Source organism: Seriola dumerili, unplaced genomic scaffold, assembly GCF_002260705.1.
Source record: "Seriola dumerili isolate Sdu_G_001 unplaced genomic scaffold, Sdu_1.0 BDQW01000128.1, whole genome shotgun sequence".
Classification (NCBI taxonomy): domain Eukaryota; kingdom Metazoa; phylum Chordata; class Actinopteri; order Carangiformes; family Carangidae; genus Seriola; species Seriola dumerili.
Genome location: NW_019174383.1, coordinates 1,026,488 through 1,042,585, shown reverse-complemented (window position 1 = coordinate 1,042,585; position 16,098 = coordinate 1,026,488). Strand labels below are relative to the sequence as shown.

General features: G+C 44.0%; 1 protein-coding gene across 1 annotated transcript in view; it reads right to left on the bottom strand.

Moving 5' to 3' along the window:
• The window catches only part of sez6l (seizure related 6 homolog like), a 66,839-nt gene that overhangs the window by 42,216 nt on the left and 8,525 nt on the right, over window positions 1-16,098 (bottom strand). Inside the window, exons 3-4 of the mRNA XM_022748729.1 lie at window positions 15,702-15,778; window positions 12,052-12,167 (exon numbers count right to left, since the gene is read on the bottom strand). Coding sequence (XP_022604450.1) covers window positions 12,052-12,167; window positions 15,702-15,778 — 193 coding nt within the window. The remainder of the gene's footprint in view (window positions 1-12,051; window positions 12,168-15,701; window positions 15,779-16,098) is intronic.

The following is a 16,098-nucleotide window of genomic DNA, read 5'->3' as shown; positions in this document are numbered from 1 at the left end:
CTGAGCAGAAACATCGCTGTGTGAGTGCACTCGCAGCCACAAGTCATTGAAACTCTCCTCACACTCCTGCCTGCCTTCAGTCAGGAGCGGGGGGGGGGCTGAGAGAGAGGGGGGGGGCTGAGGGAGAGAGGGGAGGAGGGAGGGAGGAAGTGATGCCAGTTGATGCCAGAGGAAACAGACAGCTCTATCTCTCCACAGACTGAAAGTCTTGCTGTGTTTTCGCGTCATGAGACGGCGAGAAACGACGATTTCCCGTTTTGTTGATTGTGTCGTGTTGTAACTGAAATGTTGAATCAGTGTTTCTGTGTTTCAGCCCATTGATTCAGCAGTTAGCAGCTCAGTTTGATGACTCCACAGTATCAGAGTGGGTTCCTCTTCTGCACTAAACTATCATTATTATTAAAAAGATTATTAAGGTTGTGGTTTATATCATGTTCACCGACTGATTCCATTTATTCGATTGTGTTTTAGAAACTAAAATATCACGTTAAAGGACCGCACTGGTGGCTTTACATGTTTTAGCCCGATAACTACAAACTGTTTGGATTTTACATCGTAGATTTCAGTCAGCTGAATTTCAGACAACTTTAATACAATTACCATAATTACATCTTGGGTCTCACGTTGCATTTGTGTTGGTGTCTGAATAATTGGAAAAATCCGTTTCTGAAGGGGAAAATTCACATGAACGTCCCATCAAGTCGAACAACAACTCAGAAAGTCTGACAAAATTTTAGTACACAACTTATTACACAAGTTGTAACACGGCAGATGAAAGTAAATGTTTGGTTAAATTTTTGATTAATGGTATAAATACAGCATCTTATATTGTTTCCAGATTCTGGCTTAAAGCACATGAACACGCAGGAGTCGGTAAGAACGACTTCCCAACTCTGGAAATGGGATTAACCGAGGAGCAGTGAATGCAGCATCATAGTTGTGATCATCATTTCTATCAGTTTGTTTTATTATAGTCACTAAAGTAAGAACTGTGTGCAGTAACTACAATAACACACCCAGATTCCAGCAGCTAACTGGGTGAGAACAAAGTTAATGTAAGTGACTGTAATGATGAGAAAAGATCAGAGTTGTAATAAACTGTAATTCCATGTTTCCTTATTTCCTGCTGGATTTGGATTTTCGATAATATCCAGTATCTTATCAGCGCAAATCCTTTCCACAGCCTTCAGGAATAAATCTGGTGATTTTACTGTTCCATGTAAATCCCATGAAAAGATCAAAACTACCGATGAATCCTTCCACTAACAGCCTGATTCCTCTGAGCTCCACTGTTTCCAAAAACACATCAGTGAGTCACTGTCACACTGAACAGTGACATGTTCCGTCATTGTCATGAACACACACACACACACACACACACACACACACACACACAAACAATCCAGCTGCCACAAATACTCACTACAGCATCAAATGTGGATTAATCCGCCACTGAAAATAGTCCCCGACAATCTTTCCTTGTTTAAATCAAGCGACAGAGAGCTTCTCCAGTGTGACACTTAGCTAGCACTTTAACTCATCAGGGAAATCCCTCCAAGCCATCAGGTCTGCACTTATAAATGTTAATGAGTCGTTAATAAATCCATTAAATCTTTAGATGCAAATTTTAATAATTTCATGCATTTATGAATAGATTCTGGTCCAGATGTCCAGCAGCTCTTTTGGAGACGTCTCCCTAATGAACTTAAGTGTCGTGCTGGAGGAGGATTTTTCCAACGGAAGCCCAGGAAGGCCATACTCACAAATACCTTTTTTTTACCCCCGTTATCCATCGTTACCCGATAACGAAGCTTTGTTTTTCATTATCTCGACATGACAAAGCTCTTATCTCAAGATAACAGAGCAATTATCTCATTATCTCAAGAAAACGAAGCTCCGTTATTCATTATCTCGACAAATCGAAGCTCTGTCGTCTCGAGATAACAGGAAAAGTATCCCGTTATCTCAAGATACCAAAGCTCTGTTCTCCGTTATCTCGTGATAACGCCGTTATCGCAACACAACGCCGTTAATCTCGACATAACAAAGATAATGAGATGATGGAGCTCTGACAAACAAAGCTCTGTTATTGGGAGATAACGGAATAATTATCCCTTTATCTTGAGAAAACAACGCATCATTATCCGATATCTCGAGATAACGCCGTTGTCTCGACATAACAAAGCTCGAGATGATGAGATAATTATTTCATTATCTCGAGATAACCCTGTTGTCTAAAGCTCCGTTATATTGAGATAAAAAGATAATAAAATATTTGCGAGTAAGGCCTTTCTCAGATTCTGTAATTTTCCACGACCTGGTGTCAAGAGCTGTTCTGATGAAGCGTTAGTAAAGTATTTATTATCCAGTAATAAATACATTAATCCATAAATACACGTGGCCTATAAACCCTTTATAAACGCTGCTTTATCAGAGAGTGGTACCACATTCTCCTGGTGGTGTGAACGCACAGCTCACTCTTACAGTGTGTGTGTGTGTGTGTGTGTGTGTGTGTGTGTGTGTGTGTGTGTGTGTGTGTGTCTCTGGGCCTGTCACAGGTATGTGGGCTCTGTGCTTTTAATCCATGAATAAAAGAAAAGGTGGACGTATCGCTTCACCAGCCACATCAGTCGTGAGAGGAGGCAGAGAGCCGAGCCCGAGCTCGAAAGAACGGAGGCAGGAGGAGGAGGCTAAGGAACGAGGAGAAGGAGGAGGAGGAGGAGGAGGATGAGGAGGAGGAGGAGGAAGAGGAGCTTTTAGCCTGAACCTCGGGGTGGCCATGACCCACATGTCAACACAGAGAACATTCAGTCATAAATTATGAGGCAGAAAAGAAATACAAGTGAACTGTGATAAAGAAACTGAAGCTATTGTGTGTTAAAACCTCAGATATGTGTCACATTCAGAGGCTTTTACACGGTGATTAATAATAAAACACAACGTTTTCTGCTTTTCTTTTTCTCTCTTCTGAAAATAATTCAGATTTTCTTCGCTGTGATTCAGGAGTAAAACCATCAGCCTGAGCGCGTCCTGCAGCTTTTACAGTATAGAATAATATATGTGCTCTGAAAGCAGAGGTTTCTGGAGAGCACAGGTCGGCTCTGTCTGCCTCGGTCCATTATAGTCTTTATATAGGATGTTCCAGTGAGGAGCTGTTTCTCTCCGCTGGTGTCATGGAAAAAAAAAACATTTTTACTCTTTGGCTCCGATCAATCCGACCTGACCTTAGCGTCGATCAATGACCTGCTCGATGCCCAGCAGCTCCGTGCCCGTCCAAACCTTTATGAGTAAATGATCAAAAGACGGCGTTGGCTGAGTAAAAAAATAAATAAATGGATGACAGCTCAGGAGATCGTCGAGGTAACGACAGGACGAGGCCGTAAATGATGACACCACTGTTAAACACCTATGGATTTCTTGTATTGTACAGCTGCAGGTTCAAACCTCTGATGGATCTGTAAAATCACAGACGTCCCACAAGAACGACGTTTAAAAGATTATTATTATTATTATTATTTTGCAAATGGAAAGAACTTGTGCTTTTGTATGTGAGGCTGTGAACACATATCTCTCCTTTCATTCTTGATGAATTAATGTAAATAAAAAGACCAGGTGGTATAAAACAGCTGTAAAGAGTCAATCAATCAGAAAATATATCAAAATAAAAACACGAAAAAACCAACAGTTTTGGTTCCACTTCACAATAAGATGACCCTTATAAAGGATTTATAATTTGGTTGTTAACACTTTATGAATCACAAATAAACAATTATAAGCAAATTATAAGTTATATATATTTGTATCTCATGTGTTATAACAGCTTATAAATGATTTATAAAATGTTAACAAGCTAATAAATAAACCATTTATAAAGGGAGTCTTATTGTGAAGTGGTACCATTTTTTTCTTTGGGACTTGTGAAACTATCTGACAAACAGAAGAAGAAGAAGAAGAAGAAGAAGAAGTCAGTTTCAGTTTCAGTGGATCTGTACCTGCGGCTCACTGTCCACCTCAGAGCGTGACCGGCAGCCATCACTCTGCAGGACGACGGCTTTAAATTCATCCTACACTCTCCTTCAGAACCGGTCGACCATAAATTTCCCAGCAGCTCAGAGGAGCTTTGCTGGTGCAAGAACTCTGCACACACCATGACAGGAATCAATCAATCAATCAATCAATCCCGGGACCAGGCGGCCGAGAGAGAACAGAGGAGCAGCGCTGATACATTGAAGCTCACGGCCCAGACTGGAGCCAATCAAAACCAAAAAAAAAACCCCAGACATCCTTTCTATCCCACGATGCTTTGCTCCTCTCCGCAGCTCTCTGAGACCTATTGAAGCCGAGGTGCGAGGGAGACAAACACGCTGACTCGACAGCGTGACAGGCGTAGCTATCAGCGTCGCTCTGAGCGGCGCGGCGTTGGATTATCGCGCACACAGACGCGGTTTTTTGTCGAATGCGTCGACAGACCCACTTCAGTCCCGTATCAGAGGCAGATAGACGAGGGAGCAGAGCGGCGGCTTAACGTAAGCTTTGAGGCAAATGGGAGCTGAAATATTAACCTTTTAAAGGGCTTGGCTGCAGACACACTTGATTGTGCCAATCTGCTTTGAGTGAGTTTGACAAGGCGAAGTGTCGAGGCCGGTTTGTGTGTGTGTGTGTAACTGAAAATCCAAATTGTCACTCTAATCCAGCACAACCGTGTCAAATCTCTCTCTGGATCACAGTTCATCGTTCGCCGTGGAGAACAACATTTCAGCCATTAAATATAGATCTGACTCCAGCAAAGAATCTGATGAAGAGATTTGGCTTGTCCCTTTTTTCTTTTCCCCTCCATGGTTTTTTGAACTAGTTTGATACCGACATCAACAAAACATGTGGGTGAAATTTGCATAAATTTCTCCACATTCCCTCCAGACGAATCATGTTTAGCTTATTTATCTGGGGTAATGCGCGCGCCTTCGGCACGCATTTAAAACTTGTTCTATGCATGCTTTGATAAATGAGGATCCAGGAACGGAGAAAAAACAAAAAAAAACGATTGGTTTAGTTTCAACTACACACACACACAGAAAGACACACACACACACACACACACAGAAAGACACACAGAAAGACACACACACACACATGCAGAAACATCCATGGCTTAAAACAGACACACACAAAGTTAAGCCTCGGTTAATTGCTTCTATTGTAGAGAAGTGTCAGCAGCATCCGTGCAGTCCTGCAGCCATCCTAGAGAGGATAATCCTGGATACTGAGGCAACTCACACACACACACACTGAGCAGCAAGCACACACACACACACACACACACACAGAAAGACACACAGAAAGACACACACACACACACACACAGAAAGACACACAGAAAGACACACACACACACACACACAGAAAGACACACAGAAAGACACACACACACACACACACACACACACACATCCAAACCCCTTTGAAAAGCCGCACCGTGTCACCAAGGTCTAAGCGGACCTGCTGAAGGTGGAGATGTCACCGCTTCAGGCTTCCTGTTTTGATGAAGACGAAGGTTAGCATCAGGGGAGGCATGTGACACCCCCACCACCTCCTCCTCCTCCTCCTCCTCCTCCACACACACACACACACACACACACACACACACACACACACACACAGCATCTTTGATTAATTCACTGGGATGTTGTCATCTCTGGTAAGTTTGTTGCAGAAGCCTGGACCATATGTCGGTGTGTGTGAGAGAGAGAGAGAGAGAAGCTGCAGCTCTCACTTGCGGTCCTAATGAATGCAGGGGCTAATTGAGATAGCAGCTTGTGCTTCGTCTACGCTCCTCCAGCTGCAGCAAACACAAACAAGGATAAACACACACACACTCCAGAATACAGAGGAAGAGGGCGAAGACCCCCCCAACCCAACAGTCCTACCTGCGGTTGGTCAAGAAAAACTGCTGCTGGGAAGAAATGAGACTATTAAATCTTTAAAGGACAGGTCTGTTTGTTTTAGCCAGTTCAATACAAACTCTGCATGATTCAAATTAATGCTACACCATACATTTTTTAATTGGTTTTCATCCTTCCTGGTAGCTGCTGGTTTCATTTACAGAACAGAGATAAACCTGCACAGACATGAAACCTCCTACCTGTCTCTTATCATGTGGTAATAAACTGTAGAAGTGAGCAGGCAGCGGAGTGTACACTCTCCTTAGTGCATTTAAAAAGTCTCTTCTGCCAGAAAGCAACTTATTTAATGAAAATACACTGAAACTGATCATCATATACAACTAATCTGCTTTTGAATGCAAAAAATAAAACACGTAAAAATTCAATCTTTCACGAGTTTCTTACAAATCACATGTGAAACGTCCAAAAACCACACGTGCCCCTGAATGCATCAAATATGAAAACCGTTGTGACTGATGACACGTTAAAATTCACATACAGTTTACGGTAAGGGTTAATAAAGTGTGGCTGTGGATTACATGAACACTTTCCTATGTAGCTTCACTGTGAACACAACACATTTAATCCTGAACGTATCTGTGAGCGCCGCTCTGTCACCGTGTGTTGGTTGTGGTTGTGTATTAGCGTAAAATCCTGTATTTTTGTTATTGTGAATAAAACTCCCCGTCTGTGGCGCTCAGCCTCAGGATCGCCGCTTCCCGCTCGAGGATCTTTAAACTCACTCACTCTTTGTTGGTTTTTGCGTCTTTTTAAAGGGATTTGTTGACAATATGAAAAATACAGAATACCACCATCTCATTCTTTGAGGATAAGCTCAGCCTGTTAGCGCGGCAGCAGCTCTCCGTAACAACAGATGTAGCTGCGATGCTCAGCCCTGTGCGAACACCCGGCGCTGACCGTCACTTTCACCGGTCACAATGACAAAAGTCGCCGGCGGCATTGAATCTTCTGCTGATAATCAATATTAATCCTGTGAGCGACTTGCTGACGGGCAGAAATGAAACGTGTGTGTTTTCGGTTTGTGTGTCTGAACTCGATCAAAGATCCAGTAGTTCTCACATCTCCAACAGAGTGAGACATCTTCTCTCCAGCTGATCGCTTCAGTTCCACGAGTCACATTCTTTCATTCACATCAGATCAATAATTCAATCTCATCAATTTTATATTTCAGAACCAGGACCTTCAGTGTTTGGATGAAGTGGCTCATGAGCATTGAGGTGAGAACCCAGTGCCATGGGACTCTGATCGGTCTTAGAAGATTCTGATCGGTCTTACAGGACTCTGATTGGTCTTAGAAGATTCTGATCGGTCTTATTGGACTCCGATCGGTCTTACAGGACTCTGATCAGTCTTACAAGATTCTGATCGGTCTTACAGGACTCTGATTGGTCTTGTGAGACTCTGATCAGGATCAGGGCCAAAAAGAAAACACCTCTCTCTACGACCTCTGTGAATATATTACCGTCAGTAATTATCTTTCCTCTAAAAAGTAACTTACAAATCAAAGTGGAAGCATTTAAAATGTAGATTTGTTGCTAAATTCCTGTGAGCTTGAATAAAATCCTCCCTCTCTCTGTGTCTCCTGAGTTTCTGCAGGTTGAGTTTTACACCGTCGTGCAGTTTGACCTGCGAGCAGCGGCTGCCTGGAAGGTAGGAAATCAATTTAACTCCCGCCACGCTTCAGAAACTGCTCCGCACTAATGCAACGTACAGACAATATGTAGCTAATGGGCTAAAAGATGCTAAACTACTGGCTTCAGTCAGTTTTAAACCTGGACTGCAGCTACATAGAAAACGCAGCATTAGCTCCTCATTAAAGAGCACAGTGAAGTGTGTAATCATGTTAATCAGGGGCTCATATTCTGGGGAGCTCTCCTGGAAACGAAAGGTTAAACCCCTCTAAGCCCACCTGTGCTCCGCCGCCGCTGATGCCGCCGCTGGGCCGAGAGCGCTGCTGATTAAAATGGGGTCACCTCCAACTTCCTGCTTGTTTCTGTCTCTGCTGGTTCCTGTCTGCTTTTGTCCTACAACAACCTCTTTTCTCTCTCCTCCACCTGCTGCGTCTCTACAAACTGTCCCTGCCGCCACGAGTTGAGACTCTGCCGACACTCGTTACAATCACATATCCCCCGTAGGTAAAACTGTACGGTCGATTTCACACGGACGTAAATGAATATTAAACTAGAATCACCTCCTCGTGGTCGTATCCCTCCGCCACTCAGACTAGCTTCAGGTTTCACCATGTCATATAAAATATGAACCAGTTGTGAAGTTTTGAGTAATGGCTAAAAATGGCTGCTTCTTTTTTTTTTGTTTTGCTTGTTAATGTCATTACAGCTTTTCATCAGTTTTCAGGTTTGTTGCTGTTGTTCAGCTGCAGGATGAAGCGACTTGTTTTTATTTCTATTGAAATCAACTTTATTGGCATCGAGTTACATTAAATTAAATTAGATTTTGTTGAATATACTCGTTTGTTTGCCAACAGATGAGCTGAAGTCAGGACCGTCTCAAAGGTGCATCCAAAATGGCCGAGGGAGCGTTTCAGATTTCTGTCACAGCTTTCCATTTTTTCTTTTTTCACAAGGAATTAATTTAATTTTCTTTTTACAGTTTGATCCAATAAGCTAAAGATGCCAGTTTTCTGTTAATAGCTTTCTCATTTTTTTTAATTATAGTCACTTCGAACCAACTGAACATCCACACAACTCCAGTGTTTAATGATAAATCATAAAATGTGTCTCGGTGAAATGCTGACTTGTCTTTTCCTACTGCAAACCTCCCGTCCTGTTTCCAAGATTCATCCCCACTTGGACCTTTAACGGCCACAGCAGCTTTTTATTTAGATTCACTTTAGACTTTTTTAATGCGTCGATGAAATACTATTAATTTAGGTAAATGGTTAAAATATGTTTTAATTGTCACAATGTGTTTTGTGAAAGTCACGTTTCAGCCTAACGTTGCTGTTTTCAGTTTGTTTACAGAGCGTCTTTCAGAGTTTGTCAGTGGTAGTAACGTGATCTGTATCCGGACACTTTGTTGTGACATCACAAAGTCACAGGAAGTCCTGACAGCTGACTGGAGGAGCTTTAAAACTCGCTGTACAGTCTGTGAGCAGCTGAACTTGAACATACGAGGAGTTTAAAATGGGTGGAAAAGAATTAATCACAGAAAATGAGGTAGTGCAGACGATATCTAAGAACTTCTGGTGACGGCAGAGACCATCTGAATTTCCATCTACTGTATTTCTGTGATAGAAACTTTCATTTCTTCTGCTGCTTTTCTTTCCTAAACTTCACGTCTCTTCACTTCCTCCCCTCCAGTTCCTCCTCCTGATGCCTACTTGACACAATATTCTCAAAAAGTTTGAAGCCTGAGGATCTAGTTGTATAATTAGGCCAGGGTTATTCAACCATAAGAAACAATCTCCTCCGTCTCTCCCTCGGTTCCATTTTTCTCTCCTCTCACTCACAAGTAATAAGGAAAAAAAAAAGAAGAAGAGAGGACTGGAGGAAGGAAGCTGAGGAGGAAACAGGAGAGGTGATGTGATGAGAGGAGAGAGGCGAATCACAAGACGGATGAGTTTCTGAGAGCAGAGGAGAAGAGAGGAGGATCTATATTTTTTAAATTAAGCAGACATGCACCATTGACATTTTTACAACACAACAATAGCAGTGTGGGTCGATAAAAGAGCTCCATGTCGCTCTCTGGATGCAAACTGCAGTTGTCTTTGCTTCCCAGCTGGAGCTCTTGAATCTCTACTCAGCTGTCAAGCTGTCTTTCCAGCAGATTATCGCTCTCACCCCGAGAAATTAGACCATGCAGTGATCCAGCCTATCTTTATACACAGGCACAATCCGCGCATTAAAAACACACACACACACACACACACGCTAAAACACTAACACATAAACACACAATCACAAACCTGCTCTGTGACATTACATCTCTGCTGGGTGATCTCATTAACCACAGACACCGACGGTGAGATATGAAACCAGTGATGCAGCGGATGATATGGAGAGCGTGTGTCTACAGTAGGTTTATACGTGTGTGTGTGTGTGTGTGTGTGTGTGTGTGTGTGTGTGTGTGTGTGTGTGTGTGTGTGTGTGTTAGAGGCTGCATTTACAGATCGAACATTTGTGCGCGACAGGAGTGACAAGGATTAACGAGGAGACTGAGGCCTGCTGCGAGCCGACTGGTGATGAATGCATGTTAACGTGTGTTTACGTGTCTGATGGGTAAATTAATGAAGCTGAACTCAGCGGGGAAGTCCTCATTAACAGTCATGGGACATTCAGCAGCTCTGTGAGACCAACTGTCACTTCGGAGTTTCTTTTTCTTTGTCTTTTCTTTTCATTGTGGAGAGAAAGTGATGAAATCTGCTGGAACGAGACGTTCAGGAAACAAATTATTCACAAAAAATCATAAAATTATCACGGACATCAAGTTTTTTAACTGATGATAAAAGTAAAAATAATGTCTTTTATATTACAAAGCAGAAATTTGTTGCAAGCAGCGATTATTACCAAGGAGGTTGTTTGTTTGTTTGTTTGTTTGTTTGTCAGCAGACACCTGGCCAGGGAGGAATCCATTAACCCATTAACTTCTGATGCTAAATAAACTATTTAAAAACACCTCATTGATAAAAATGTGACTCTTCAGACAAACACCGATCTCACAGGACGCTGCAAACATGACAGATTAAGAGGAAAAACAAATGATAAACTAGTTTGTGCAGCTATAAACCGATTATATATTGATTGTATCGCGATAATCATCGATTATACTCGATGTATCGCGGCTTGTTCCAGGTGGGACGTAGTAAATCACTGCGAGGTGAGATCGTCTGACGAAAATGAGTAAATGTATCATGAACATGGAGAATAAGAAATTGTCACATAATTAATTTAAGTCGCCGACACGAAATCTTCTCCCGCCATCTCCTGTGGCTTCTCCATGTCTCCTTTATACGTGTTCAGAAACTCGTGGTGAAACTGAACTGGTTCTGAAACCGGCGGCTCTGGGTTAAATGTCTTTCTCTTGATTCCAGTTGATGCGCCTGTTTGTTGCTCTCTGTTCGTTAAAGGTCAGATTTGTTTGTGATTTCCACCCTTTTTTTTTGTTTTTGTTGCAAATTTAAAACTAAAAACACAAATGAATATAAGGACGTTTTGATGCAGACAGATGCTGCAGGGCTGATTTGATGCATCTAAAGGGTTAAACTGCAATTTCCAAAACATCAAGATATACATCGTGCATCGCGATACAGCCTAAAAATATTGTGACGTTATTTATAGCAGTTACAGATTATTTCCATCCTGCTGTTTTATGCACATTTTTCATTTGTGCATTAAACAAAAACACAGAAGGAAAAAAACTGGAAATATCGCAAATATGATCAGGAAGTAAAAGATGAGCTGCCAATGTATTTTGAAAGTAACATTAAGAGATGACACTCTCTCTCTCTCTCTCTCTCTCTCTCTCTCCATCAACATCAACATCCGCAGCCTCTCTCACTCTCCAACTTTGTCCCTCCTCACTCAGTGATGCTCAACCTGGATGGAGGAATCCCCCCACCCTCCTCCTCCCCCTCCTCCCCCCTCCTCCCCCTTCCTCCTGTTAGAAACAGTCTAACTGCAAGAGCTTGTTGTTGACAGGTGATCTCTCTCTCTCTCTCTCTCTTCTCTCTCTCTCTCTCTCTCCTCTCTCTTCTCTCTCTCTCTCTGCATCCTCTGCCCGCCGACCCACGCACACGAGTGGGCTCCGGTCCACACGGGACTCTCTTTTGAAGGGATGCGCGTGCAGCCCGGCAGGAAAAACGGATCGGAGCTGCTGCTTTTACAGTAAAAATAAAATAATAATAATAATAATAATAATAATAATAATAATAATAATAATAATAATGAAATAAAATAAAATAAAAACAGCCTGTAACAGCGTTTGATTCAAGACTGAACAGACTCTGAGAAAAGCCCGGGAGCCCGGAGAGAGCTGGACTCAAGCTGGAGCCGAGACAGAGAACCGGAGGGGGGGTTAGAGTCTACAGGCATGGAGGGGGGGGGGATCAGACTATATAGGAATGAGACTGTACCTCCCGCTGAGACGCTGCTCCACAACAGCCCGATCCACAGCACCGCGGGCAAGGTGTCGCGGAGTCGGTACCCGAGCGAGCCGGCGGCCGGCGGCATGGCGACAGGAGCCGGTCCACTGAGAGGAGAGGATGTGCGGATGAGTGTGAGGTGGAGAAACCGGGGATCCTCCGGGTCCGTGGTCAGTCGGTCAGGTGTGTGTGTGTGTGTGAGTGTGTGTGTGTGTGTGTGTGTGTGTGTGTGTTGGGGGGTGGTGGGGTGGGAAGGTACGTAGGGGGGGGCCCGAGGTGGATCGTCGCGGTCTGGATCAGAGACGGTCCACGGCACGTGAGCGCAGCAGCAGCAGCAGCAGCAGCATCCTCCTGACTGAAGCGCCTCCTGCTTTCTGCCTCCGATCTGTCCTCCTTTCTCCTCCGCGGACTCCTCTGTCCTCTCTCTCTCTCTCTCTCTCTCTCTCTCAGTCACACATAGTCTCTCTCTCTCTCTCTCTCTCACTGCCTGCCTCTCTCTCCCCCTCTCCCTCTCTCTCTCTCTCTGTGTGCCCCCTCACCCGCCCACCCCCTCCACACACAACCTGACCTTAATGATAATGAAACTTTTGCTAGAGAGAGAGAGAGAGAGAGAGAGAGAGTATATATGTGTCAGGGTGACTGTTGTGGGCTGCAGGAAGATCAGGACACACTTACATAAGATGGGGAGAGAGAGAGAGAGAGAGAGAGGCAAAATAACATTGTCCCATGTAGTGCAGATTTACAGGATGGATGATGTGTTGGGGGGGGGGGTTGTGATTTACGAGTCCTCTCATCCTGAGCTGGTAATCTGTCTAAGTAGCTGTATTTCACTCTGTGATCCGCGGGGCTTTACAGTGAACTGCTGGGACTGAACCCCTGCAGGCTGATCAATGCTGATCACCTATGTTCAATATATTGATTATGATTTCAATATCAGCAGTAGTACGGTCGTTTCAGGAAAACACGTTAGCGCGGTTAGCACACAGTTAGCTGCCGGTTCCTCTAATAGAGGTGCTGCTCCACCGTCGACATCTTGGCAGTGCCTGACTCCGCCCCCTAACTCCCAAAATAATCCAAATATGGTCAAAGAGGAGGGGCGTGTGTGGAGCCAAGACTTGATGTGACAAGCATTCGCTCACCCACCTGTCACTCAGAGAGGCCACGCCCTCAATTCTCCATAACTTTAGCTTAACTTAACAGGTGAGTTATATAAACAGGTGAGTTATATTAACAGGTGTCACGAAGGAGGAAATTAGCTCTAGAGACCAAAACAGTTTTTGCACCAGGCTGTAAACACGTTTATTTCTGCTGTAAAGTTGGACATTTTAACATGGGAGTCTGTGGGGACTGACTCACTGTTGGAGCCAGACTCTAGTGGTCGTTAGAGGAACTGCAGCTTCTGGTTCTTCAGTGTTTCGGCCTCGGAGGTCGACGCTTGTTTACGACCAATAACTGTTTTAGTTCAGTCTCGTCAACCTTGTTTCCAGAGACCAAACTCAGAGCTCAAAGGAGAGTTTTCTGTCTGACACATTCACCGTTTTCACTTTTTAAGTTTAAATTAGTTTTGTTGCCAGGAGAAATCTCAAACCGGCTGATGCTTCGGTCGTACACGACATCGTCTTTGTGATCGTGGCCAACTGTTACAAATCACTGATGGCAAATAAATCTGCATGACCATAAATGTTTGGTTCGGTTTAAGAGTAAAAACGTCGTGGTGAAGTTCAGAGAAAGATCGTGGTTCGGGTTAAAATGATTAAAATGACTTCATGAAGGTTAGAGGAAACAGTGGGACGCAGGAAGCTCCTCTGAGTTAAAGTCTGATGTCTTGTGGAGAACAGACGACGCAGCAGCAGCAGTTTTAAAAACATATTTGTGAAATTCTCTTCAAAGCTCTGAACTCTCTCTGTCTCTCCGTCCGTCTGTATTTAATACACGACAAAAGGTTTTCAATGATTCAGTGATATCACTTTAAAAACAAGCTGACAGACAGACAGACAGACCGTCGGTCCGTCTGCAGCTTCAGGGATGGTTTCCAGTAGGAAGGAAGCAGCACACACACACACACACACACACACACACACCTCATTAGACACTGTGCTACAACAGCTGTCTCGCTCCGATCTGCAACATCTTTCACTTGTAACTTTGACACATGCAGACGGAGGGAAAACAGAGCGGAGACTTGAAGGAAAACTCGGAGGAACGGGACGCGACTCTGCGCCACGGAGCGGCTGGAGATGCGAGACTCATGAGTAACTGGATTTAACCAACACTGAACAGACTGAACTGTGTCTGATAAATGTCCTCCGACTCCAGTACAAAAACGACGAATCTGAAAAGTAAAAACATCCGAGGGGGGTGGGGGAGTTAGAGAGAAGTGAGACCTCTGTAGCCCCCTCGCATCTCTGCTACAGGCTACATTAGCTTCTACTAGCATAACATGCTAATCATAGCCTGCCGTTGAAAAGTCAAAAAACACGTGGACGATAAATCGTTTACTGAGCAAAGAAACAAAACAAACACGATGGAAATGTTGAAATAAGAAAACATGAACAAAATATACAAATAGAGAAAGTTCAACCATTAAAACTTATGTGGGAAATCGCTGCAGCAAGGGATTGTGGGACGGCGATTTCTCCTTTCCTTTCCTAAAGGATGGTCCCGAGTTTCCTACGCTAAAGGAGATAAGATAGGAAGCATTAAAGCTCCTTTCCTTATCACTTAGAGAACTGGACCAGCTCTCATCACGGCTGCCGCTTCATTTCACTCAGTTAGGAACCTTCATAAGAAAAGGAATAGACCGTACCGCCAGCACTCAAGTTGCATTGTGGGTAATGTAGGCGCCAAAGGAAGAAGAAGAATGATATATGTACCTTTTAGTTGTGTCATTCTAACTGTTATGACATCATTGTTTATTCGCCTTAACCAAGATCTTTCCCTGCTACCACTGTTGCCGTGCACAGGCATTGATCGATAGATAGATAGATGTTCTTTATTGATCCAAAAGTCTTTTAAAAACTGATCGATCATGTGACTGTTTTCGTGTCTTTCCAGGTCGAACTTTGTTGTATCGTCGCCACGTTTCCAGATCTCAGCCACGACTTTGTTCGGTTCAAAGTTATGACAATTAAGAGAAATGATGTGACAATAAGAGGCGGCGTTAATGAAGCTCCACAGACGGTGTTCAGAGCCTCCTCTCTGTGTTATTCCCCCGCTAACGCGCTGCCGTATTTATTATCCTGAGACTCTGAACAGGATCACTGTCCACATGAATAAACTGCCTGATTTTGGCTTCTCTGTGCCGAGACAGGCAGCGCTGTGTGTTAGCCGAGTGGCTGCCTGCCAACGCGGCAGAGCGCTGTCTCCTCCATCTCTGATAACCAAAGAATAAAATGATTAGACGACGGCCTCTGAAGGAGAATAGATATCATTATTTCTGTGAAAGATCCACCCCCACCCCTCCACCCCCTAGCTCGCTCGCTGTGTCATCCGTCCTCATCTCATCTCATTCTCCACTCTGTCTAATCCCCCCCCCACCCACCCCTCTCTCTTCCATCTTACCCCCAATCTCATCTCTTTTATCTCTCTACTTTCCTGCCATCGCTCCTGGTTCTCACGCTGCTGTTGTGTGTTTTCCTCACAGATACATGTGAAGGCAGATAAGCCTCCGCAGTGAGCCGGGCGCCGCGACAGCCCGCTCCACGTTCCTGCGCCTCACCTTCACACCGAGGCGGAGGTGCAGAGGTCACACTGAACAGATTCACCACCTCCTCCACTCAGACTCGTTCCAGGTCACATCCCTGTTTATCCAGACTCATAAAATATCAACCATCTGTGTGAAGTCTTGAGTAATGACTAGAAAATGTTTTGTGAGGTCACACTGACCTTGACCTTTGACCTTTAGCCACCAGAGTTTAATCAGTTCGTCCTTGAGTCCTGGTGAATGTTCGCGCCAAATTTGAAGAAGTTCCCTCAAGGTGTTAGGGAGATATTGCATTCACAAGGCCATAACCACGATTTGTGGGGTCACTGTGACCT